The sequence below is a fragment of the Lutjanus erythropterus genome, chromosome 19 (assembly GCF_056507025.1).
Source record: "Lutjanus erythropterus isolate fLutEry1 chromosome 19, fLutEry1.hap2, whole genome shotgun sequence".
Classification (NCBI taxonomy): Eukaryota; Metazoa; Chordata; class Actinopteri; order Lutjaniformes; family Lutjanidae; genus Lutjanus; species Lutjanus erythropterus.
This window is the reverse complement of record NC_139335.1, coordinates 8,366,839-8,391,864: the sequence shown is the minus strand read 5'-3', so window position 1 is coordinate 8,391,864 and position 25,026 is coordinate 8,366,839. Positions and strand designations below refer to the sequence as shown.

The following is a 25,026-nucleotide window of genomic DNA, read 5'->3' as shown; positions in this document are numbered from 1 at the left end:
TCCTCCTGCCCCTTAGGGCTGTCTTAGGGCAGGGCGTTAACAAGGCATAATTTTTTGAATGCTGCTGCACTGAGAATCTAACTTTGCACCAAGGTTATCAATACATAATCATCTTTTATCTCCTTTAAACAAAAAGGGTCACAAGTAGGGCTGCACAATTAATCAAATATTCTCTGAACTGCAATATTAAAATTGCATTTTCAATAAAATGTAACTGCATTATAATTAAATATTATAGTGCTGCAGAGATGCCCTGCCCATGGGCTTCAAGCCTTGTTCTCCAGATGTAAGAACACATGTTTGTTACTGACTTTACATGACTTTAATGATGATTCACACTCACAGTTACAATATATGTCAGCCCTACAAATAACCATCTGTATCTCCTTAAAACTAAAGGGGTCACAGGTACAATGTATGTTGTGAACTCAAATTGTTGCTCCCATGTTAACTAGGCACCTCGACGGAGACACTACGGGTAAAATTGATAAGATTACCACCTTGGCTGAGATTAGGCTCCTGCTTCTGACTGAAAACTAAACCGGGGTGGCTCGACTAATCATCCCTGGCTTGGATTAGCCAGTGAATTGGACACAGACATGTTCAAATCAGTCCACGCCGCTGCCCTGCGCAGTAAAGCCTGGTTATGAGGACTATGTTATCATGTAAAGGGTGTCAGAGACGCAGTGTGGTTTAGTGTATGTAACGGTTAGCCATTTGAAACGTTTTCCTGGAGACGTTAGCCAACGGTTTCAATCAGTTTTCTTCAAAGCTGTGGTGCCTGCCAGGCCCAAACCAGGCTCGGCTGTCGGAGGCACTGAGAGGCGCTGGTTCATGGTCAAATCAATATGGTAGCTTTAAGCCGTTGCCTGGATGATAAATGCGCATTTTTGCTTCTCAAAGTAGCCCGTTATGTCCACGTTAAGGGTGTAAATTCGCTTCTTTTCCGCGCCGTTGAGCCATCGCCTTCCTCCCAGACATGCAGCTAACAGTTAGCTCGCCTTGCTAGCAGCGACATACCTGTCCTGCTGGGGTGTTCAATTCATTCACAAAAATATGTGAAAGGTGTGATTTTAGGAGACAAGAAATAAGCGCAGACGTGGAGCAAACTCAGGGAGCTGTGTTGGGGTTGTTGTTTTTTTAAGAAGAACAGAGAGTGAGGCGATTTTCATGCTCTTACCTTATCCAGACAATTCACTTTTTCCGTGGGGTAAACGACCAGATTACATCTGCTACACAGCGGATTCATGTTGGAGGAAGCACGGAGAGAACCGCCGAGGACACGGGTTGTTTTAGCTGTGTGCTGTCGAGTACACACTTGGAAAAACTAGCTACAGTGCGCGATTATGATCAGTGGCAGACCAACACTAATCTAGTTGTATGTAGCAAATCCAGGAGGTTGTTGTTGTCGTTGTAGCCGCACAGCTGGCTGTCAGTCCACTAACCAGACACGGAAAGCGCGCTCCCGCCTCCCCCCACTCTTCCTCCCTCCCTCAGCTGCGCGTGTCCGAGCTGAAAGGGAAGAGGCAGTGTGGGAGGTTTAGTGTTTTTACTTGAATGTAACATTTGCTTATGATTTCAGAGGAGCTGGAACATCCATACATTGTACACAGTGAACTGAGGCTGAAAAGGATGCAGGGCACTCTCAGTTTTGTGTGACTGTAAAGAGGTCGGTCCTGCTCGTGCACGTGCAACATCTGTCCTCGTCCCATCTGTGCGTGCATAGCAAACTCATGCGATCATCGTTATTGTTGCAGGTTTTTTAGGGGGTTTTGCCAATCCAGTGATCTCAAATCACATTTTTACACATCTGCCACGTTCACTGCATGTCCTACTTGGTGCCCGTGTGATACATTTGATTAGTGTGGCACCTGCTGGCAGAAGAGTGATACTGCAGGTGTCCTCATGTACAGAACATTTTCCTTTGAAGTTTCTCTTCGACATTTTGTGAATTTTCACTCCTTTTATGTACAGAATCAAATTATACTGGCAATATTACAGACTGCACCTATTCTACATGCTGGACATATGCATATATATGTGTATATGCATAAAATTATAAACATTTTCTACTTTACATCTAATATTATCATAGACATATTCATATTCATTAATATCGTTTTAATATTTATATAATATCACATACTATATCCTTTTTTTTATTTGTATACCAGTCTCTCATACTGTACCAGTCAAAAGTTTGCACTCACCTTCTCATTATTTTTTATTTTTTATTTTTTATTTTATAAGAAAAGGTTCAGATTATATCACCTGCATGTAAAGCTGTCATTAAAGCAAAAGGTGGCTACTTTGAAGAATCCAGAATATCAAAGAGAAAAAACTTTTCCTACATACCTGTAGATCAACAGGTGTGTAGGAGAAGAATCTTGCACACGGTCCTCTGCACTTGCAATCTGAGATTTAATTATATTAAATCTTGAATTGCAAGTACAGAAGACAGTGTGCAAGAGTCTTTTTTGCTTTTTAGGAATCTAAAATATAAAATATTTTGCTTATTTTTCACTTCTTTTTTTTTTTGCTTACCACATAATTCTCTATATGTCATTAAATAGTTTCTGTGCCTCCAGTATTAGTCTACATTGTAGAAAAATAATAAATATAAAGAAAAAACATTGAATGAGAGGTTGTGTCCAAAACTTTTGACTGGTACTGTATATTTTAGAGCTGCAATTTAATCAATTAATTCATTATTTATCTACAGTAAACTGAATGTCTTTGGGTTGTGGACAAAGCAGAACATTTGAGGACATAATCTTAAGGATATAGTAATCAATATTTGTAACCATTTTCTGACATATTATGGACTGATTATTCAAAAAAATAATCCACAGATTAATCAGTATTGAAAGTAATCATTCATTGCATCCCTACTCTCCATGTATGTCCTTATATATTTTATATAAGTACAGTAAATCCTTCGTATCTCTAATGTGCAGTTATCCTGTGCAATGTACTGTATATTTATTATTTACGCTGTGAAATTCCACACAATAATATCTATTCATACTGTGAATTTACTGCTTGTATCTCTGTATTATTATCCATTTTACAAGGTAATATTATATATTCTTTTCTCTTACTTTAATGCTATACATGTGTTATATCGTGTGCAATTATCCGATACAGTTTTCCATATGTATATATAAAGTGAAAGGTGTATATCTTTTATATAGTTTGTGCAGAGTTTTCTTTTTGAAAAATTTTATGGTATTTATTGTTATTTTACTTGTACTTCTATTTATCAGTCATTCTTTTTTCTACCTGTACTTTTCGATCCTTGAGCAGCTGCAACAAGTGAATTTCCCCAGTGTGGGATCAATAAAGACAATCTTATTTTGTCTTATTCATGCTGTTCAGCATTTCTCTCATTCAGATACTGAGTGTAGATAAGGACAGCTGCTCAGTGTTTTTCTTGGTTTGGTTTGTGCTCCTTCTTTTATTTGTACCTCTCCTGTGTTTCATTCACATTTCTGTTGCTTCACCTGAATTTCTCTCCGGGGATTAGTGAATGTTAATCGTATCTTATCTAATTAAAAAAAAAAACACCAAAGCATTGAGAGCTGGAGTGCAGACCAGGACCTGTATAGTGTGTTCTGGCAAAACAACAGGTGCAACTTAAAATAATCAACTTCAACATCAAAAGCAGCTGAAAGAACTGAAACTGAAGCCCACCCAGAATTTTATTAGTTTGATGTAAAACAGAAGAGTTGATGTATTTGTCTAAGGCTGTCAACTTTGTGGCATGCATTGCACATTATCTTGCAATCAAATTAGATAGCTGGGGTGGGGTGCAACCACCATTTAATTCCAACAGAGATATGAATTTCAAATGAAATCATTCAATATCAGATAACATTCAGCTGTTGAAACTATTTCATCTTCCTGCAATGGAGTCACGAACAGCTTAAAAAACATTCTCAAAGTGAATTGGATTTGGGATCTTAAGTGTATTGACAAATGTATATACAGTTTAATACAAACATCTTGTTTCCATCCATGATTTCAACATGGGCCAGCTTCAACAATGCTGTCTTTTTCATGACCTTCTCCCTCCACTTCTGTGTAACCAGGCTGTTGCTTCTGAAACTTCCAGGAAGACCAGTAGTTCTTGCGTCGCTATGAAAAAATAAAATAAATACAAAAGCACAGACAAGTTATGTTTGATGTGGACTGCATACTTATTTATTCTTGGGTGTAGGGTAGCCAGACAGAGACTTAGCTGCTTTTTACACCAAACAAATATTCCATATTCAATATAAAGGCCTGACTGACTTGAAAGATGAATTTGATTTGATTTAAACTTATTTCTTTGCATAAACAGCTACTAAAATGTTCCACAGATTCAGTTCAGTTCGTTCAGAGCTCACCTGGATGAGGTAAAATGGTGATGCAGCAGTAGGATGGTAGTTGATGTAAAGAGCCAGAAGTATCAGAGCCAAAAGTAACACCAGCGCAGCTGCTATACCAGCTATCACTCCTGTGTTAGCCAACACATCAGTCTTGGTTGAAGAATCTGTCTTCACATCTGTGTTGAAGATGAAGATGAATAATTATACACCTTCATAAAGCAAAACTATACTTACCATACTGGTCACACTTTTGCAAGTATTATAATAAGACATAAGGAGCCATGCTTTGTAGGAAATTAGACAAAAACTAGAAATAATATGTTCTTCATTAGATAGTAATTACACCCTAATCAGACACGGTACACTTATAAGTCTTATTCTGAGTCTGGTCTTGATTGATGATTAATGATGATTTATATTAACAATATCACATCTGTCATAACAAATTGTAATTCCCATCTGTACGCGGATGATGCAGTTTTGTATTGTTCATCTAACGCTGCACACAAAGCCACTCAAATCCATCAACAAGCCTTTGACAGTTTGCAAAATAAACTCTCTAATTTGAAATGATTTCTGAATGCAAATGAAACCCAATACTTTCTTATTACAGGTTCTTTTTGATGCAACCTTCATTGCTTCTATATGTATTTGTTCTTTAGTATGTCTTTGTACTGAGTACTACTGAGCATCTTTACTTTAGCATTGTATATAATTTTACTAATACACATTTTTTATTAATATTTTATTCTATTACTCTATAATTATCTTATCATTATTATTATTCTGTCTTTCAGTACATAACCTCCCCATTTTTGCTTCTTAACTCCCACGTTCAATGGAAGTTCCTAGCAAAAGTTTTTCACACAACTGTACTTGTATAACCGGTGTGACAATAAGCATTAATAAACTTTAAACTTGAATCTCATCTTCATGTCTGTCCTGGATTATGGTGACATTATTTATAGACACACATCTGCCTCCAATCTTAAATCCCTAGATACAGTTTGTCACTCCGCCCTAAGATTTACGACTGGTAACAGTTATTCTACACCTTGTTGCATCCTGTTTGCAGGGGGTGAACATCGGGTGAACATCTTTATCAGTTAGACAGGGTAATTAGGGTATAGATATGTTTGTTTACTGACTAATAGAGATGATGTTATTACCAGTTTTTGTCTAATTTGGTACAAATACGTCTTGTTAATGTAATGTAAAATAAAGTGTGACTCAAATATTAACTCACCATTGCCAGTCTTAAATATATGACGTTTAGTCTCATCTGAAATAAGACAAAAAAAAATACTTTCCATACTTTTTTCACGGCAGATTCTATTTTCATTATGGTCAAATACTGCACACACCGAGTATACTGCACTGACACAGAAATGAGCTCAGCCCCACCGTCAATTTCACAGCCTTTTTGTAGAGGAGTCAGAGATGTCACGTCCTCGATCTCTGGTGTGATAGAGGAACCAGTGGAGCTGTCAGATCTGGAGTAATCCTCACAGGTCAGGTTTTCACTCTGCCCACATACGATATAACAGATGCATGACTATCACAAATGGCAAATAAGCAAATATTCATTCTTGATGTCCAGTGATACCTCGTCTGAACAGGCGTAGTCCAACCATTCTTGTCTGTGTCTATCCATGCCATCTGAACATCTAAAATACACAACATGTAGAGTGTATTTATAAGGGTTAAAACAGCTCTATATCGACATCTGGGCTAGCCTAAAGTCCTACTCACCTCTGGAGTACGTTGCACCAGCTGCAGCCAGAGGTTTGGTTGGATGAGAGACAGAGCTCACAGCTGTCATGTTGCAGGCAGGCTGAGCAGAGACACGGGGACGTGTTTGAGCGTTGATGCAGTCAAATATAGTGAATAATTAAAACTAATCCTCTGAAGGGATTGTCTGGATTTTTTCAAGTACAGTTGTATGAGGTATGCATTCACAGTCAGCGTATTAGCTACAGTAGATGGCGGTCAGCACACCCCCATTTTCGAGAAGCAGCAGGAGTACTGGGGTAGAAAGCTGGGCGATGTTCTGCCAAATATCGCTCTCTCTAAACCAACCAAACTTCTGGCTGCAGCTGGCATAATCACTCATTTTATCTTGCAGAACACAGGAATTGCTGTGTTTCAGCTCCCTTGGTTGGTTGGTTAGTTTGTATGTGTTATTGTGCCACATCAGTGACTTGTGCGTCTGAAAGTATTCCAAAAAATAGCATAGACTAAAACTGATATTGATTTTTTTAGGTGGACCTCTTTTAGGTGGCTAAAATATGTTTTGCTGCTGACCCTGTCCACAGCAGTACATTGCTGTTCCTGCTGCTTCCTCAAACTTGGGGGCATGTTGACGGTTATCGTCTGCAGGAAATACACTGACTCTTGGTGAGTGATAAGTGATAAGAATCACTTACTTGGCAGTGCAGTGAACTCAACAGCGGAGTAGCTGGTGATCTTTGTGGTGTCGACCTCAACCCGATGGTACTCATAAATCGTCCGCCATTGTCCATCTGTGTTACAGATATCATAGGGTTAAATACCTTAAGATTTTTCTTTTGGTGGTGGCACAATCTATGAGTGGACAGGCATGAACCAGTGGTGTAAGGTATGAAGGTTATGAAGGGATCAGTGCAGGTATTGCCCTGGTGCACCTAGTTACTAGAGATGAACCACACACCATTAGGCATATTTATCTTTTACCAACAATGTGTTGGATTTTACAGATGAATAAATCCACTTCTTAAGACAGATTTTGTGCCTAAACCATCAGAGAAGGATTCTTTCTGCTGACAACACAACACAAAACCAGCTAAACTAGCTACCATATTATTTTGTTGTATTTTGCTACTAACTATTTTACAAAACCAAAAAACATTAGAACCATAATGGAAATGGGTTTGGCTTTTAAAGGGTTTATATAGCCAGTGGCAGCATTTGTAATTTTAAACACGGGTTGTGATCTAAATCTTCTGTCTACCTGGGCCCCCCACCCCAAGGGCCTGTACTGTCTGTATTTATACCCCAAGCATGAACGCAATTGCTGACCTGGAGATTGATGAGAAGGTGACGTGACCATGAAGGCATCAGACAAACCGGCCTTCACTGGATGCTCAGCTGAACTGATCACGTCTAATGACAGAGGTATCTGACAAACAGACAGAAAGAGAGATCACGTATACGTGCAGCCGTGAGGATGAAGAGAACAGGTGCACAGAGCAGAGGTGTGTCTCACATCTCGGTAGCTGAACGTGATGGCTCCTGTTTTGTAAAGTGCAGCCTGAAATGTAAAGGCTCCTTCTGACTCTTTTCCTGGGAGTCTGACCCGCTCCCACTGGACCACAAACACCTCACCTGGAGATAGCGCATGTCAAACAGAAGTCAGACAAGTAATCAGACAATCTGAGACGCGAGGACCTGTTCAGATATCAGGGGGCTTCTCACCATTATCCAGGTACTGCACGGTGGAGTCTTTGGAGTAGCTGGGGTCAAAGTTAGCCATCAGAGGGGCGATGTACTGTGTCGCAGTCAGCATACGGTGAGTAATGTCCCCTGTGAAGATGAACCCTGGAAAAAAGGCCAGATGGAAAAATATGTAAGACTTGTGTATGATTTGTTATCTTGCAGAAAACATTTCTCTGCTCTGAACATATGCAGGAAAGGTCACTCGAACATCTGTTACAAAATAAAAAAAAAAGTACCTCCTGTTGCTATGGTAATCTGCCTCAGGTAATGTCCGTAGAAAGGAAAGTCAAACGACAGGGCAACTCTCTGCAAACAGATTACATAGAAACAGGCAAAATTAGATATTTTAATACAGATTTATGTGTCATTCAAGTCCACAAGTCACATAGTGCAGCTTCTTGTTTCGGGGTGATGTTTTGAGTTGCTGTTCTGCAGTGCTAAACATGCTAATTAGCCCTTAAAGGTTTGTATTGCACTGAGAAAGAATACAGAGGCTGCAGAGGCGGCTTTAAATTCTTTGTTTTGTGTTTTGCATGCATGCATAATCATCCCATATAACCTAAATCTTTTATATCCACTTTTACTGTACTGAAGGCTGACTCCATTTCATATATATGTTTACGAGGCGGGTCTTTCCAATTCCAAGGGTTTCATCAGTTCTGGGTGTCTATGTTAGGATAAAGAATGTCACAGTGTTAATACACAGTGGTATAGACTTACATACTTTATATGCTAAACAGCCTGGATGGTCTGAAAGTACCACACACACATGTACGTGCATGCACATTTTCCTTTGTATGCAGTCTGTGTAACTATTTTGCAATGATCCAGTGAAAACATAGACACAACTTGGTCACTGAGGTCACTGGGTGTGGACTTCTCAAAGAGAGAGAGAACTAATAGCCACAACACTGTAATTAATTCTCAAAATCCACCTTATGAATATCAAGATCAGGAGGGCAAATGGGACAACTGACCCTGCTGCAACCAATTATAAAAACCAACTGCAGATTTAGCTTCATCATAACACCTGTCTTTTAATTTCCCAAACTGCAAGCACATTTTTCCTCTGGGTTTTATCCATTCGTAATCTGAAGTAAGAGCTGTTGTTGGACTGGATTGGATGTTTCTATAAAGCCAAAGTACTGTGTTTCCACTTGGAGAGTCTTGGGTGTTTCAGCGTACAGGAGCTTTCCATATTAAAGCAAACTGTATGTATTACACAGGTCCCAGGTGTTGGGCAACAGAGGTCAAGATAGGACAGGTGCTGACAGCCTCTGGCAGGCCTGTAGCTCTTGGCATCCACCAACGTTTCCCCGAGCTCCCTGAGCAGAGGCACCTTATGTTTCAGACTGAAATTCCTCCTGGCATGCGCTCACATAAAATGTTTAAGCAAAATATCAGGATCTCCTTTGATAAGTGTAGAACCAGAGGCCGTTTGTGTACTTGTACTTGCTGCAGTGTTGCACTTTTGCACTCAGTTTCACCAAGGACACAGAAAATAAGAGTTTGGCATCCATCAAAATCACAGTTTGTCTCCATATTTTATGAATAACTTTATAAAGTACCATTTTACACCATGGTAGAACATTTTTTACTCGAGTAAAGGAGCTGAGCCACAACTTGTTTGGAACTGGGGTTTGTACATGGATTAATTTTGTAAAAAATATTTGACTGACTTGCAAATAAACGAATAATGTGTATGTATGTATGTAATGTGTATGTATGTATGTAATGTATGTATTTTTGTGTGTGAGACTCACCACGGCCTGCTTGTATGTATTTGACAGAATGCCATGGACTCTGACTTGGCCGTGCCGGACGTCACTCATGTCTACCCATAGTTCCTGTGTGCGCTTGTCTTCTGGGCCAAAACTACGCCATGTGTAATACTTGCCAGAGTCCTCCTTCCAGAGAGAAAAACACAGAGGGCGTAATGGTGTGACTGTGCTCACAGAGTGTGTCATACAGGCATCAAGGGTTCACTCTACATATGGTTGCTGTCATATATTTCTCCAAGTGAGTGGAAAAGAGTAAATTCGACTTTCCAAAAGAGGGCAGTGTTTAATTCCAACTTAAACAAACAGAACATGCCAAAAGCCCAAAACATTATAGCTGCCACAAGCCATTACAGTCATGAGAAACACTGTGGTGCCGCACTCACCACCACGCGTGTCATGTTGTCTGGCAGGGTGTCGATGGTCAGTCCTCCACCCAGGACCGCCCTGCTGATCCTCGCGTGGCCTGAGGACGACCTCTGAGCTCTGTGAGGATCACTGTCACCTCCATTTGACTCTTCATGCTGCTGTGAGATCACACCGTACCCGTCATCTGTCCAAAATAATGGATATCAGGTTACTATGCTCATTATAGGATGCGATGATATAAACCTCTACGGTAACATGCTCCATTTTTTTAACCTGTCACACTCACACAATACATCCTCAGTTATGGTGCAATGCTTTAAAAAAGAGGCAGGACCCTTTTAATGTGCCACATGAGCATCAGCTCCATTATCTCTCCACCAAAACGGTCTGAAAGCTTGCAGAAATGTTTACACTCTTGCAAGTTTTAAACAATAACTCAACACTCAATTTTCATTCCATACCAATACGGTAGGGTATAATTTAAGGTCATGCACCCTGAAGTGTGGCCTAAAAAACTACTTCTTGAAAATGTTTCCATATTATGTTTAATTAGTTGATTTTATGGCACAAAAAAAAACCCATTACAAAATGGGAGACAAGAGCATGTATCCTTCCTTTGTGAAAACGATACCAAAAACTCAGGATACATTAATACCACAATAAAAAAATTACACAATACAATATTTAGCTTTTTTTTCATATAAAATTTGTTTTTCCTTTTAACTTTTGTTTTCCTTCTCAAAATGAAAGTAGACAGCCATGACCTAAGCATGTGCAAAAAAAAAAACTGGCCCAAATTAAAGTTGGCAATCAAATAAGTAAGATAAAATAATTGACCCTACAGTTTCACAGTAGATAATGTTACAGTCAAGACTTTTCTTAATCCAATATTGTGATATTCGATATTTTGTTACATCTCTAGTGTCGACTGATGTATTTCAAATTCTAAATGCACTGATTCCTCACACATAAAGAAGAGACAGCAAACCGATTTCTTTCTTTTTTTTCACCCTGACAGCCGTATCACACTCTGTCAGGAAACATTTCATCTGCCAGTTTTATTCAGACTCCTCAGGATGATGTTTACAGTTGTGGCTCGGTGCTCGGCCTGTCAGCCAAATGAGAAATTACAATTTGCTTTTGTCAGTTTGAGCCATTGTTGAATGAAGACAAAAATGAAACAAATAACATTTAGTGATGCTCGGAAGGAACTGTCAAACCCTACAAACAACGTAAACCATGTTTAGTAAGCAGACTGGGGTAGGTATGCTTTGTTTTAAAATGTTGGGTGTTTTAATTGAGGCTTGTCCTCCTTTCAAGCCACATACTTCCAGTTGATGTTAGAAGTTTATTTTAATGTAGCGCCGCACTGCGAGTTTCTATTGAATGTGGAAAATGCATGTCTGATGGTACATTTAGTGGACAACTTGTCCCTGCACAACCTCAGTCACTGATACATCTGGCACATCTGGAATCGTACAGGGAGAAATGTCTTGACTGAGCTCCCAAGAGTCATTTGTGTTGATGGTTTACAAAGCACAGACAACGTATATGGTGGGCTATAAACTGCAGAAATGGTCATTTATTGAATTTGTCACTGTCACTTTAATTCAGCTGGCAGATGGATAATTAATCTATGAAATGTTTCATTATTATCTATATATTTTCCTTGTTTTAGGAAAAACAAAGTATGTTGCTTGCTATGTTTTTTATATGCTGAGCACTTTTTTAAACAAACTTGTAGTGTTATCTTGTGTAAAATATTATGATCAAAGAATACACAATAAATTATTCAGGAAGGCTGCAATGTCCTTGATACAAATGCAAAACTTTACAGCAAGTTTTAGAAACTGTTTTCAGAGTTTACGGTTGTGTTGAAAATCATCCTTCCTCTCTTTCCACGAGGTAGTTGATTAAAAAAAAAAAAAAAAAAAGGGTGTTTGCGTCAAGGCTTCATAATGAGACACAAATGTTGGCCTGTATACATACATACACATGGCCAGAACTATCTGTAACAAAAATGACATGAATAATTCGAAGTGACCTTATTTTGGAGATATTTTCAAATGATATAGCCGATATTGAACATTTAGACCTCAGTTAAACATGACTCCCAGATTTCTGGCAGCCTGTTTAAGATCTGTTTTCAGGTTGTCATGGTATCACATCATACATTGAGACTAGAGGGTGAATTTTGCCAGATACAACAACCTCGGGGCTATATTTATTCAGCTCAAGAATGCTGAAAAATATGGAAACCGAGATGAAGTACCCATCCATCTTTCAGTAGTTCTCAAAGAGAGTACTGTGGCATTCTGCTTTTTTTTTTGGTTTGGTTTGGTTTGTTCATTTCTCCATTGTTCAACTGAGGATATTTAAAATTTTAAATCTTAGAGAGATCATAAATGACATTTTAATCTAACAATTTATAACGCTTCATAAATTTTTGTAGAAATCTTCCTCCCACCTGTCAAGCATGTGTCATCCAACCCAACCAACTGTCTATCATATTTAAGTGCAGGCTAGGCTTATTATCAGGCCTATTTTCCATTATTTTTATATTTTTAAACTACATAATTTATAAATCATAGAGTACATTTGTAAAAATAAATCAGAACACGCTAATGTATGCACAAAAACTGACACTAATGGTGCGTATGTAATAAGTATTTTTTGTTAATAAACATTAATTTATTTATAAAGTAGAAAATGTACGTTTTTTCTGGTTTTTTTTTTTTTGTCATTTTTATTTTTTTCCCCCTCATTTCTCTTGTGTTGCTTTTACATAATAGTAATCAAGTTATTCCAGGGGACACAGATGACGGGGTATATTTTCTATCTTGTCAGGGGTTCTTGGCTGAGAAAAAAAAAAGAGCTCCCGTGATTTATCGTCTTTTTTGGAATATTACGGTAATTTGATGGTGATTGCGCTTTTTTAGGTACATTTCGGCACGTCGCGCTGACGTCACCAGCAGCCTATATATACCCCGGAACAGCACTCACTTTTCGCGGGGTGTCTCTTCTAACCCTAAATCGGGGCCGCCTCCTGTACTTATCGTTTGCTGTTTTTTCATCTGGCTTTCAGTGAACTACGGGAGGTGTTTGATGCGGCGTTGGGAACGTTGTTCGAACCAAAAAAAAAAAAAGCCAGAAGACTCACTCCGTCATGTTCAGTGTCCCGCACAGAATCACCGTGATCGTCCTGCCGTGGTCAGCTCGGCTGCCGCGAAGAGTTCGTCTCTGCTGCACCGGTGTTTTCATGTCGGGACTTTTAACTGAGCAGAATAAAACTGAGCAGGGTGACTCTACCGGACCTCAAAGTGGACCGGTTAGAAAGCCCGAGCTCAAACACCTGTTGAACATGCATTTAACCGTGTGCAATGTTGTTTGCTTTCTCTGCAAATCATGCAAACGCTAGCTTAAATCTTACCTGCTAATGTTAGCAGCAGCGGCCCGCCCCCCTTAACTGCAGACACATGCCCTGCAGCCCAAAGTGACTGTAACTCGACCACCAAGAAAGAAGGAACTGGCACTGGGTGGAAATTTGGCTGAAGTATTGGCATTTGAAAGTGTAATCTGAGAAAGTTAAATGCTTTTCTTTCTGCTGTGGTTAAAAAGTGGACCAAACTCAAACTACTTCTGTATTCACACCTTGCACTTGAAAGTTAAAGTTTGAGAGGCATTTGGAAAAAAACATGTTTTAAGATGATCACTGACCTGTTTGACTGAGCTGAGCCACCTGTTGTCTAGCAGTGGCCTCACACACCTGATTCACATGAGCTATAATGACATCGTAACTCCTAACCAGTGTTACCAGTTTGGTTTGTTTTCCATTGTGTTCAAAATTTGCCCAAATAAAAAAAAAAATCTACAAGAAACAGTACAAATGAATTTATACACAACAACATTGTGATTCATAACAATTTCATTATGACATTAAAGCATTCATAAGTGGATTAAACTGCAAATTGGAGCACAATGCAACTATGAACTTTTATCCATTTTTGCCTTCTGCCAAGTGATGGCCAGATGAAGCCTCATGAACCTTTGGGGCTTTCTTTCCTATTTGTGCCAACAAAGACTTCAAAAGGCTTCAAACACAGTGACATCTGCTGGTTTGCAAAAGCTATAGCAGCACTTCAAGACCGGGGTCGAAGCACCACCACAACTTTTAGTCTCATATGTGTGTAATTAAGGTCCAAGAGGCCTGCATGTTATTAAATCCGTAGGCCTGGTTTCATCAGAGGTGCTGTTGTGCAACATGTTACGTCAAAATAATTAAGTGTTGTCCAAAATGCGTAGACATGAAATATTTTGGATGACGCCAAACATAAATGCGTCAGTGTTTCATGTTTTTAAAATTTAATGGTTGATATTTGTGTGATATCATATAAACTGCAATGTGATAGTTATAGCGATGTGACTTAGCCTTAAATGACACAATTATTTCATCAGTGTTTAAAGTCTTTCAAAGGTTATTTAGGCTCTAAGGTATTCTAGCATTAGCTCCAGGCATTGCATTGTTTACTAAATGGCAAATTTCTTATTGTAATTAGACAACAGAAGCCTGAGTTTTGATCAAAACATTTTAGTAAAGAATCTGCATCTAATTTTAGGGTGTTTCCAGCTGCATTTTTGGGTTGCACACCTGTGGTGACGCCATAGGTTGTAATGTCGCAAGCGGTTTCTGTTAGAATGAATTTACAGACTTGATCGTTGCAGATCTCTAAGCAGATTAAATGCAAATTATGTCAGAGTTATGCTGAGTGACTGGATGTGTTATTTTTAATATACTGTGTTTTTTAATATATTTAAAAAAAACAGCTCAACAGTAACGGATTTGAATTTCTCGTTCATTCAAAACTGATTAGTTAATTGTTGGTGAAATTGTAAAACTCATAAACATTCAGTCATCACATGCAAAATGATCCATTAAACAATCAAAACCTGTCAGAAATTTGTGTTCAATAAATGTCTATGACATGGGGCAAATTTTTTGTTCTGTAATACAATTGCTACAAATACATTATCCACACAAATGTGCACGTCTTTTTTCAGTGCTGACTCTTCCCAGTAAACTTTTACCTACTGTTGAAATCTGAATCTAAAAAAGCTCAGTGTGACACACAACAGCTTTGGCTCAACAAACTGACGTTCTGGTTTAGTGCAGTAAGCAGTCAGTGTCAGCAAAAAAGTAGAACAAAACAGAGATTTGTGTATAAGAAACATTTCCAGGGTTGATCGCCAAGGTGAGGAAAAAACTTGTAAACATTTTAACCAGTACGACTCATAAAATGACAAAACTTTTTGAAGCATGAATGAAATGTTTTTGGTGAGTTGCTACCTCCTGGAGACACTGCCATACTGCTGTGATGTCCAGTGAAACAATTGTACTTCCAGCAAGAGAACGTGAAGACTGTTTCAAAAAATGAGCCAAAGTGAAAAGCTGTCATTTTGAAATAATTCTGCCAGCACATATTCTCTTTCTTGGCTGGTCGTGAGTGTTGAATGCATAAGAGTAAAACATCTCAGACTGAGTGGAGATGGGGTGAGTGTGTGGGTATACATTCATTAAAATGTATGCGATAAAGCCTGGATGATGAGGTTTGTAAAAACCTCTTGAGTTTAAAGATAATCTCGGCTGATGGCTGAAAAATATATTATGATGATAAAAGGGAACCGACCAAACTCACATTATAATTCAAGGGGTTACTGTAAGCCTACTGGCCTGAAAACACTTGAAAAAACATGCGAGGACAATACTTATTTTCCAGGTGTTCGGCCAGACTGACAGGAAATGCTTTGAATTCAGACATTTAATACACTTTTTTAAGCCTTTCAAGACACATCAGAGAACCTTTTCACATGCAGACACACCAAAAATGGAGAAATGCATCTTAACTTCCTTCAAAGAACTTGATTATTTTTTCTCGATCCATCTCAAAGATGCAGCTATTTTAAAAGTTACACCTCATCAAGTGTGACTTTAAAGTAAATATCGGCTCACATTTCAAATTGGAGTTTGAAGTTTTGATGCAATGTATGACATTTAATCAAAGTTTAGTGTAAAAAATGGACTGAGGTTTAAATTTGCCCTAATCTTTCTTAATTTTAAGATAGGTTTTTTTTTAAATGCTGCTGCAGAATATTAATGCTTGTTGGTACAGCCTTCAAATATGAAATTTAATTTCTAAGCAGGTTCTCATGGGTGCCAGCACCCAGCGCAGCTCCTCTTCTGCCAGTTGACATTGGTTTTGATGCCTGCATTTCTGTCCCATGTGTGGGAGGGAAACGCGGGCCTGTTGGTCCCTCAGCTCTGTCCTGTGCCAAACCCCCAGAGTTCAGACTGTGTGGGCCATTGGCTGGCGAGCACTGCTTCAAACACCGCTCTGCATTCACACAATTATAACACTGATGCCTTCCACAGCCATCAGAGCTACAATGCGTCATTTAACAAGCTTCTGAAGTGACAACCCAAATGTCTTGACCTCATAGGGAGCTCATTGTGTTCATGAGTGTTTCTCTCCACCCTTTGATTCAATTAAGCAGTGCGTCAATGCATGCGTGGCAGCTCTTATAAATCAAACCTAGATGTGTGATTGTTGAGCTCTGGATCCGCCCTGTAATGGCATCTATGAGGTAAGCACACAGTTGTTGAGGTCTGCAGTGCAGCATAATAAACATATTCTGGTTTATAAAAGCTGGGAGGGGTGCACACGCTGAATATGAAGTTGTGGCTTCTAATATCTACTCAGGTCATCGCCCTCACAGCCGGTAGTATTGAAATCACTGGCAGAAAACCAAAACAGTGAGATGGAAGTCATATTGTCTCAGCTATCCACGAGAAACTGATAAAAATATGAATTATTTATGAGAACACACATACTCTGAGCTCTGCACCTACTGTTAAAACAGTGTTACATTAAATGTAATAAAGCAATTCATGCCAGCTTGAAATCTCACCTTTTCAAAGGAGCAAAAACTCTCCCATTACCTATAAACATTAACATTAGTATCTTTATTGTAAGAATTTAACACTTTGAATCTTTTGGATGCCTCTAAAATGCATATTCATACCTTAAAGGGATAGTTTGGGTTTTTTCAAGCCTGGTTGTACGTATTTATCCATAGTCAGTGTAATACCTACAGTGGATGGCTCAAAAGGCCAGTTTGTTTGTGTTTTTGGGTGACCTCTGTGTTTTAATTTGTCGGTTTAGATTCACCAAAGTCACACAACAGCTCAAACTAACCGATCAAGGCAGCGGCAGAATTATTGTCTGCCCTTTCTGGTGGGTCTGTTTTTTATTTATCTAGAACTCACCCAGGGGGTTCTCCTGAGAATCCTTTTATATTTTTCATCAAAACAGGGTTATAGAGATGAAAAAGGACCTTAATGGAGCTCTTAGTCTTACACAGAGCCTTTAATGAACCATTCCTTCAAAAAAGAGTTTTTCAGAAGCAAATGGTTCTGGATAGAACATCAGCCATTCAGGAAGAACCCTTTTGGGACCCTTATTTCTCACTGTATACTGACAACCATCCACTGAAGTTAATACACTGACTATTGAAAAGTACCTCATACAGCCCCATTTAAAAATCTTTCACTTTAAAGTCAGCAACTCACAACTGGCTTTGCAATCACAATTATAGAAAATTAAATTGATTAAATTATTAAAGATTAATCAAGGTCTTTATTTAAATTATATATATCCATTAGTTGAATCTTTAGAATTGTAGTAGGATCATTTTATTTTAGACTGATTCAAACTAAACTCAACATCTGGACCATCTTTTCATAAACTCTTGTGTGTATGATTAACACCTCCTAAAATAAATCAAATGGGAGCAGACTGCAACAGAATACCTAAGTGGTGAATCAATATCAAGATGGACCTTGATTTATTTTGTGTGTGTGCTGAGCTGTCAAGAAAAGAACAGGCTGCTGCTTTGGTTAGAACATAATTCCTAACAATAGATAATGGACTCTCTCACTGTTCATTTTAAGCCCTTCTGTGCCTGTGCCTGTGCAGAAATGGTGTTAGTGAGTCAGAAAGTGAGAAAAATGTTATAAAGTGTCAGGAGCACAGATGAGGTTTGTGTGATTCAGTCTAAATTTGTCTCAGGGTGTAAAAGGATGACAAGCATCATGTGAACGACATGCTGAGGTAAAACAGGAACCGCTTTTTCTCAAATATAGGCACTGAAATGGCAGATGTTTTGGTCCAGAAAACTGACCTCTGCCCACTCTTTTAGGAGCTACCAAACCACGGCATTTAGCTGCCTTTTTCTGTGAGCGGTCAGCGCAGAGCGGTCTGAGAGAACACGCCCTTCCTGAGCCGAGGCCGGAGGAGCTGGCATGCTCTCCTCAACATCACCCACAATAAACATGTATAGTTCATTTCAAGGCGTGCGGTCGACTTGCAGATGGTGCAATTCTTCAAGTTCCATTCCACTGAAAAATCATCCAGATAATCCAGTTATTTCTACAACCCCACTTCCAAAGAAGTTTGGATGTTGCGTAAAACTTGATTAAAAACAGAATGCCTTGATTTGCAAATCGTTTTCAACTTGTATTCAATTGAATACAGTACAAAGATGAATGATTTAATGTTCAAACTGCTAAACTTTGTCTTTTTGTAAACATACACTCATTCTGAGTTTGATGCCTGTAATTTCTTTGAAAAAAAGTTGGAACGACAGCAACAAAAGACTGGGAACGTTGTGGAATGATCAAAAAACACCTGTCTGGAGCATTGCACAGGTTAATATGTAACAGGTGCCTCCAACAGTTTAAGAACAATGTTTCTCAGCACAAAACCTAAAGACATTTAGGGTTTTCACCATCTACAGTCCATAATATCATTAAAAGATTCAGAGAATAAGGAGAAAATCAACATTGAATGCCTGTGACCTTTGACCCCTCAGACAGCACTGCATGAAAAACCCATATAATTGTGTAAAGGATTCTACACGGACTCAGGAACACTTTGGAAAACTTGTCAGTAAACACAGTTTGTCGCTACAAAGTGGAAAAGCGTGTGTGAGTCCACATTTCAGATGGTTTTTGGAAATGGCGGATGTCATGACCTCTGGGCTAAAAAGGAAAAGGACCATCCAGATTGTTACCAGATCAGATCTTCAACAATTAGTGTCCTCAGTTCCCAAACGCTCACTGAGCTGTGCTGTACCACGGTGGAAAACAGGCTCAACATTTTTGGAACATGCTCCAGGCATCAAATTCAGAATACAAAAAACAATAAAGTCAATCACTTTGAATGTTAGATATCATGTCTTTTTGCTGTATTCAATAGAATATAGGTCAGGAAGTTTTTGCAAATCATTACAGTCTGTTTTTATTTACACAACATCCAAACTTCTTTGGAACTGTTGATGTATTTGAGAAAATAAATGTGCCTCCACCTTCATTATTAAATACTTGGGAGGCTGATAAGGTGATAAATCTCTCAGTATGTATCTTGGCTAGAAAATGAGCTGCTGACATACTACACCAACAGTTACCATAATATAATGCTTTGAGGGGAGCCTCCTTTAATAAATAACACAGTTAAAATGTGACAAATCTAATTTATAACATCCCTAAGAGGGTGCAACAGAGTTACATGTCACAATAAAACTATGAAGACAGTCCAATTTTGATCAAGTCTTGTTAAGAGAACATGAGTGCACGGATTGCCTCACTTTTCCTCAGCTGTGGTGAAACCAAATCTCCGCTCGGAGGAGGTAAAAACATAATGGTTTTTTTTTGCTTTTAATTGTCTGATAAGAGAAATGAATGAAGTAGCCAGAGTTCAGGCCCATACAAACGCTGTTCCACATTACAGCATGAATCAAAGAGCAAGTTGCTCAGCTGTTGGCAGATGGCTGCTTTTGTTCTTGCCATTTTATTTTTTCCAAAAACACAAGCATGCTTTGCTATCGCAAGTCAAATTGCACATGACTTTTGTAAAGTAAGAGTCAATCTGCGATCCACAGACAATAACATCCTATCTGTGATCCAATCTTTTTCGCTTTGCTTCTCATTCTTCCAATCTTTGCTCAGCTCCAACATGTCTGGATCAGCTTCAGGCCATTTGTTAAGCAAACTTCTCAGCAGTGCAGGAGACGAGAGGCCAAACACTGAGGTCATCGCCGGGTACACAATTCACTCTCAGCCCGGGGCTCCGTGTTTTTACAGTCTGGTTCAGACGGTGTAGATGGCTCTCCCAGGACCAAAGTCAAATTTTAAAAACCGAGCCATATGTAATGTTGACTGACACGGCAGATAAGAACAAATCAGGCACAGGAAAGGAGGATATGTTAGGTCAATACCAACAACTGACCCGAGAACCTCCTGCACAGTAATCTGTGATTCTGCTTTATCTGCAACACATTTTCCTACACAGGAGAACTCTTCTGAACTCACAAGGTTTTGGGAGATTAAACTTTTTTTTTATCCTGTTTTAATGAAATGAAGGAGAAAATGACTCATTTTTCAATTTCATATTTCCTCTGTGTTATTATAGACAGCTGATTCAGATGATAAACTACACTCTTATGAATTAGGGTTCAAAAACGGCTCTCTGTGAAGAGCTGAGGTTCTACCCCGAGCTGTTTGCTTCTGAAGAACCCTTTAAAAAGGGTTCATCAATGTTTCTTTGTAAGACTAAATGTTCCATGAAGAGCCCTTTTCATCCAGAGAAACCTTTCTGGCAGAACGAGTTCTTCAGAAGACTGTAGAAATCCTTGAAGAACTCTTTCGTCAAATTTATTTTAGTAAAATTAAGCTGTTCTCTGTAGAAGCTCTGAGTGGGTTCTAGATAAAATCCCTGGAATATAAAGGGGTTTTCAGGCAAAACTCCTCTGTGGGTCCTAGATAAAACCTTTTGAATATAAAGCGTTCTTGGTGGAACACCCTGGGTGAGTTCTAAATAAAATCCTTTGGAATATAAAAGGGTTCTCAGTAGAACCTCCTGGGTGGGTTCTACATAAAACCCTTAAAACATCTTGTTAGCAGCCTTAGAAGATGGAGAGATATGAAATTGACATGGTTCTGGGTGGAACTACTACACTGTAGAAAGGTTCTCTGTAGAACCTCTCACAGGGGGCTGTAGGTTTAAGCTTTGATAGGTGGTTCAGGGCATAACACCTGGTTGGGTTCTAGATAGAACTAGAAAGGTTACAATGGAACCTTTATGAAAGGTTTAACCAGGCACCTAAAAGGATTCTACCACATGGGAACAAGCCAACCTTTATTTCTAAGAGTGTGCCATTGGGGAGGCAGGAGAGGAGCAGGAGTTTGTAGGGTCTGATGTGTTCTGCAGAGTATCTTCTTCCAGTGCAAAACAGAATCTTTTGATTTATAAAACTTTTTCTTTTTCAGTTTCTGTCTTTTCAGTATCCCCCAGTTAAAGGGGAGGTGGTTGTGGGCTTCAGACAGTTCACAGTTCTTAGTTTAGCTAAAAATAGACAGAGAGAGGAAAACGGATGAAAAGTACTGAATGAGCATGTGGAAATATATTTTGTTAATTAATTACGTACCAATATGAAATCATTTTGATGCTTTGTGGGCACAATAATTGCATTGCCAATTACAAAATACACAATTTGCCCGATGATGTAAATGCGCAATATGTAAATTCTGCCACAAGGGGTCTCTCACACATTAAAACAATAAAAGTCATAGCTTCATGACGTTAAGTGGTTAAGTGGTGAACCACCATAGCTGATGAAAATCATGACTCATGACAGAAATCATGTGGGTGGACAAGAATGACCTAATATCTAAGTTTTATTCACCTTATGTTTAGCCATGTTTCTGATGTATCCTGTGTTTTCTAGCAAGTAGCTAACAATGGAGGTGCCCCATTACTTTGAATAAATTATGGATTTCTCTGCGTCTGAACATTGTTGGAAACATTTGAAATAATGTAAATACTCAACTCAACAAAATATACAACATATGTAGCATTTTTAGACATTTTAAAGCGGAAATATTACATATTAAAGCTTTAACGTGACTTCCAGTATAAACCACACCCACTTGTGGTCTCCTATGCAAATAATTTTGTTGGTTGAACAGATACAGATACAAATAATCTCTGTGCACCTCTGTTGTAGAGAGCGACCAGTCAAATTCCCCAGAGCTAGAGATAAATTAATAAGAACGTCTCAAACACACCTCCAGCACATCACTCAGAAATCCATGTCCACTCTCCTCAACAGCCTCCTACAGTTTTCTATGAAGCAGGGAGGCAGGAAGAAAAACAAAGTCTACATCTAATTATAAACCTGAGACAGGCTGTTTGTGGGCTGTTGTTTAGACTCAGTCGCATGCTTGTGGAAGAGGGTATTTTTATTGTACACTTTATTGTAAACTAGGTCATTCACTTCTGTGCGTAAATGAAAAGGGCATGGCATGCCCATTTGCTGCTCCATAAAGCGTCCTGCTGCAGCTCTGTGGTTTATAGGGAGTTAAAATAGCAAACAGCAACACACACAACATCAATATGAGAGTATTAACAATTCATTTACCTCGAGAACAAATGGACAGATGGATGTGGGAATTAATTAAGAAACTTATTTGCAAGCAGAGCTCAGCTGCACAGACTTCAAAACATTAAGTACCAGTCTAGTAAAAGATAAAAAGGACTTGTTTCACCTGTAAACTCAAGCATCTGTGTGACTGAGAAGAGAAGAGAAAATTACAGCAGTGATGACGGAGGGAAAATGCAGACAGCTCACCTGTTTGCTGCTGTGCCCAAACTCTTGCCAGCTCTGTTTGGGCGAGACAGAGGAACAGCATCACCAAACTGAAACACATGTTGAGCAGCAAAAAATATACAAAAATTTAAAAAAAACAAAAAAACACAGCTTTTTGTCAGCTCCTCTCTTCTTCTGGTTTGCAAACACAGTTCTCCCGTCACTCTCTTCCTCTCCCCGAATGTCTCCCACTGCACACACCACCCTGTTGCTAACTACACCCTTTCTCTCCTCCTCAGTGCTGTTCGTCCGTTGCCATGGCGATTACAAAGACACAAGGATCAGCTGATGATGAGGCTCGGGGAGCAGAGAGGAGAAAAAGTGTATCATCTGGCAGACTTTAAAATCCTGGACACTGATTTATCATCTTTGTATTTTCTAAAATAACACAAAACAATCCCTCTGTTTGGGATTCCAGTGGAGTTAAAGGGAAAGTTAGATTTTTTTTTTATGACTTGGGGTTGAATGAGGTACTTTTATATCCCCTTTTCATACACATGCTGGCTTGGTTTGATCCGGCTGGTCCAGCTTGGCAGGGATGTGCATCTCGCTTGTAGGTGCGTCTTTTAACTGAAGACGAGCAGCTTAGCTTGAGCCGACCGGCTGTAAAATGGCAAACAGACACTTGATTTCCCTAAAAATTCTTCACAATAAAAGCCACTGAAAGTTGTTTTGTTATCTAAAAGCTTTTATTATGAAAGAGGAAAATAAGAAAATGTTGGGTTTTCATCATGAAGGTGAACTTGAAACACTAAAATAAAGTGGATACCTGAAATCCAAACAAATATTGCTCCAAAGCCACCAGACACTTTTGGCAAAAATAGCAATTATACCTTGCAGAACACGGGAGTTGCTTGTCAACCGCTGCTTTGTTCAGTTAGTTTGAGTTATTGTGTGACTTTGGTGAATCTAAACTTACCCTTTAAAACAGCAAAGTCACACAATAACACAGAGAAACTAACTAGGCAGATGTAGACAATTTACTCCTCTATTTAAAGTCGTTTCAATCATAGATTATATATTGAGTAGGATTTCAACCTATGTAATATAAATGATATTGCTCCAATTAGCTATGTGGACTGCAGTACTTGTTTTGGATGCACAAATATTGCTCCTTTGCTGATATTGGGTCTTTTTTCAGGTGGCTGAAATATGTTTTGCTGCTGACCCTGTCCACAGCAGTTCATTGCTTAGCTTCCTACATCGGTACTCCTGCTGCTTCTCCAAACTGGTGGTGTGTCAACCGCCATCTACTGTAGGTAACACGCTGACTATGGAGAAGTACCTCATACGACCCCACTTTAAAAAAAAAAATCAGAAATATCCCTTTGACATCTCTCCCATCTTTCTGAGTCACGAAAGTATAAATAGGACTGTCCACTGCAGTTTCGCTGTCAGCAGGGTGAATGGTGCCTCCCTCTGTCCAAGCCAGCTGCAGGGACAGTGAGAAATCTGACATGCGAGATTAGATATGGTGATCATGATTTTAACTGCCAGGCCTAAAATCAGTGCTAGTTATGATATTACATATTCCACGTCAAGTCTGTTTATGACTCTTCAAAACTTTGTGTCTCTGTTCTAACAACAACATCCCTCTGTGGCCCACATGGAACAGAAAAGTCTCTTTGTTGCAGTTTAATTTCCAGCGGTTATGTAAAAGCCTTGTTTTTTATGGCATGTAAAACTGACAGAAAGCAAAGAGCTTTACAAGCACTGTGGCTGACTCCACCACCTCTCCGAGCCACCGCTTTCATCATTTCTATCTGCTACAAGAGCAAACATGGAATCCTTGGCAGAGAAAATGGCTGCTGAGCGTTTATTGGACTCACAGCTGGAAAGCCAATCAGTACCCGGTCCTGTAATGCAGGCCATAAACACAGCGTGACCAGCGGCGCGTGTGGATTTGTAACCCAGAGAGGTCGTGCTGACTTTAAACAAACAAAAAAAGCAAATAAATACAATGAGGTTGTAAGAACTATAATTTTCACAATTTTTATATCTCTATATTTTCTGAAAATATAATAAATCTTACTTTCTGAGCCACCTGAATTGTATAATTGTGTTAAACAAAACCAGGTATCATTAAGTCATACTAATATTAGTGATTATATTGATTATATTTCACTAATTGAAATAAGACACTAAAGTTATTACAAAAATACTGTTCCTGAAATCATACTATAGGTTGTTGTGGAGCTGTAACAGCTCTGGGAAGTGAGACTCAGGTGCAGAGAACACACAGGAGGCAGAGTGAGGTTCAAATGAAAATCACTGTC

At 39.0% G+C, this 25,026-nt stretch overlaps 2 protein-coding genes across 3 annotated transcripts in view; both read right to left on the bottom strand.

Moving 5' to 3' along the window:
* Positions 1 to 1,473, bottom strand: part of lasp1 (LIM and SH3 protein 1) — a 42,785-nt gene extending 41,312 nt beyond the window's left edge. The window contains exon 1 of one of the 2 annotated variants that reach the window (XM_084743504.1): positions 1,181 to 1,473. In XM_084743504.1, the coding sequence (XP_084599630.1) occupies positions 1,181 to 1,249 (69 nt within the window). In that variant the 5' untranslated portion in view covers positions 1,250 to 1,473. The remainder of the gene's footprint in view (positions 1 to 1,180) is intronic. The other variant, XM_084743503.1, reaches the window with a different exon arrangement.
* A 2,210-nt stretch (positions 1,474 to 3,683) lies between these two features.
* Positions 3,684 to 23,227, bottom strand: LOC146309249 (plexin domain-containing protein 1-like). The gene is made up of 14 exons (XM_084744045.1): positions 22,733 to 23,227; positions 10,009 to 10,175; positions 9,608 to 9,751; positions 8,081 to 8,150; positions 7,824 to 7,946; positions 7,615 to 7,733; positions 7,428 to 7,527; positions 6,797 to 6,892; positions 6,123 to 6,204; positions 5,977 to 6,037; positions 5,775 to 5,895; positions 5,617 to 5,652; positions 4,389 to 4,546; positions 3,684 to 4,137 (listed from the first exon to the last, which is right to left on the bottom strand). The coding sequence occupies exons 1-14, from the start codon at positions 22,809 to 22,811 to the stop codon at positions 4,024 to 4,026; spliced, it is 1,470 nt and encodes a 489-aa protein (XP_084600171.1). The 5' UTR covers positions 22,812 to 23,227; the 3' UTR covers positions 3,684 to 4,023.
* Positions 23,228 to 25,026: the final 1,799 nt, after the last annotated feature.

Excerpts from the sequence above, each read along its gene's own strand:
- LOC146309249 (XM_084744045.1), bottom strand. The coding sequence starts at position 22,811 with ATGTGTTTCAGTTTGGTGATGCTGTTCCTCTGTCTCGCCCAAACAGAG. Across the intron at positions 7,734-7,823 it reads CGTGCAGTACCTGGATAATG|GTGAGGTGTTTGTGGTCCAG; the intron begins GTGAGAAGCCCC and ends CGCTATCTCCAG. Across the intron at positions 7,528-7,614 it reads TCACGTTCAGCTACCGAGAT|ATACCTCTGTCATTAGACGT; the intron begins GTGAGACACACC and ends TCTGTTTGTCAG.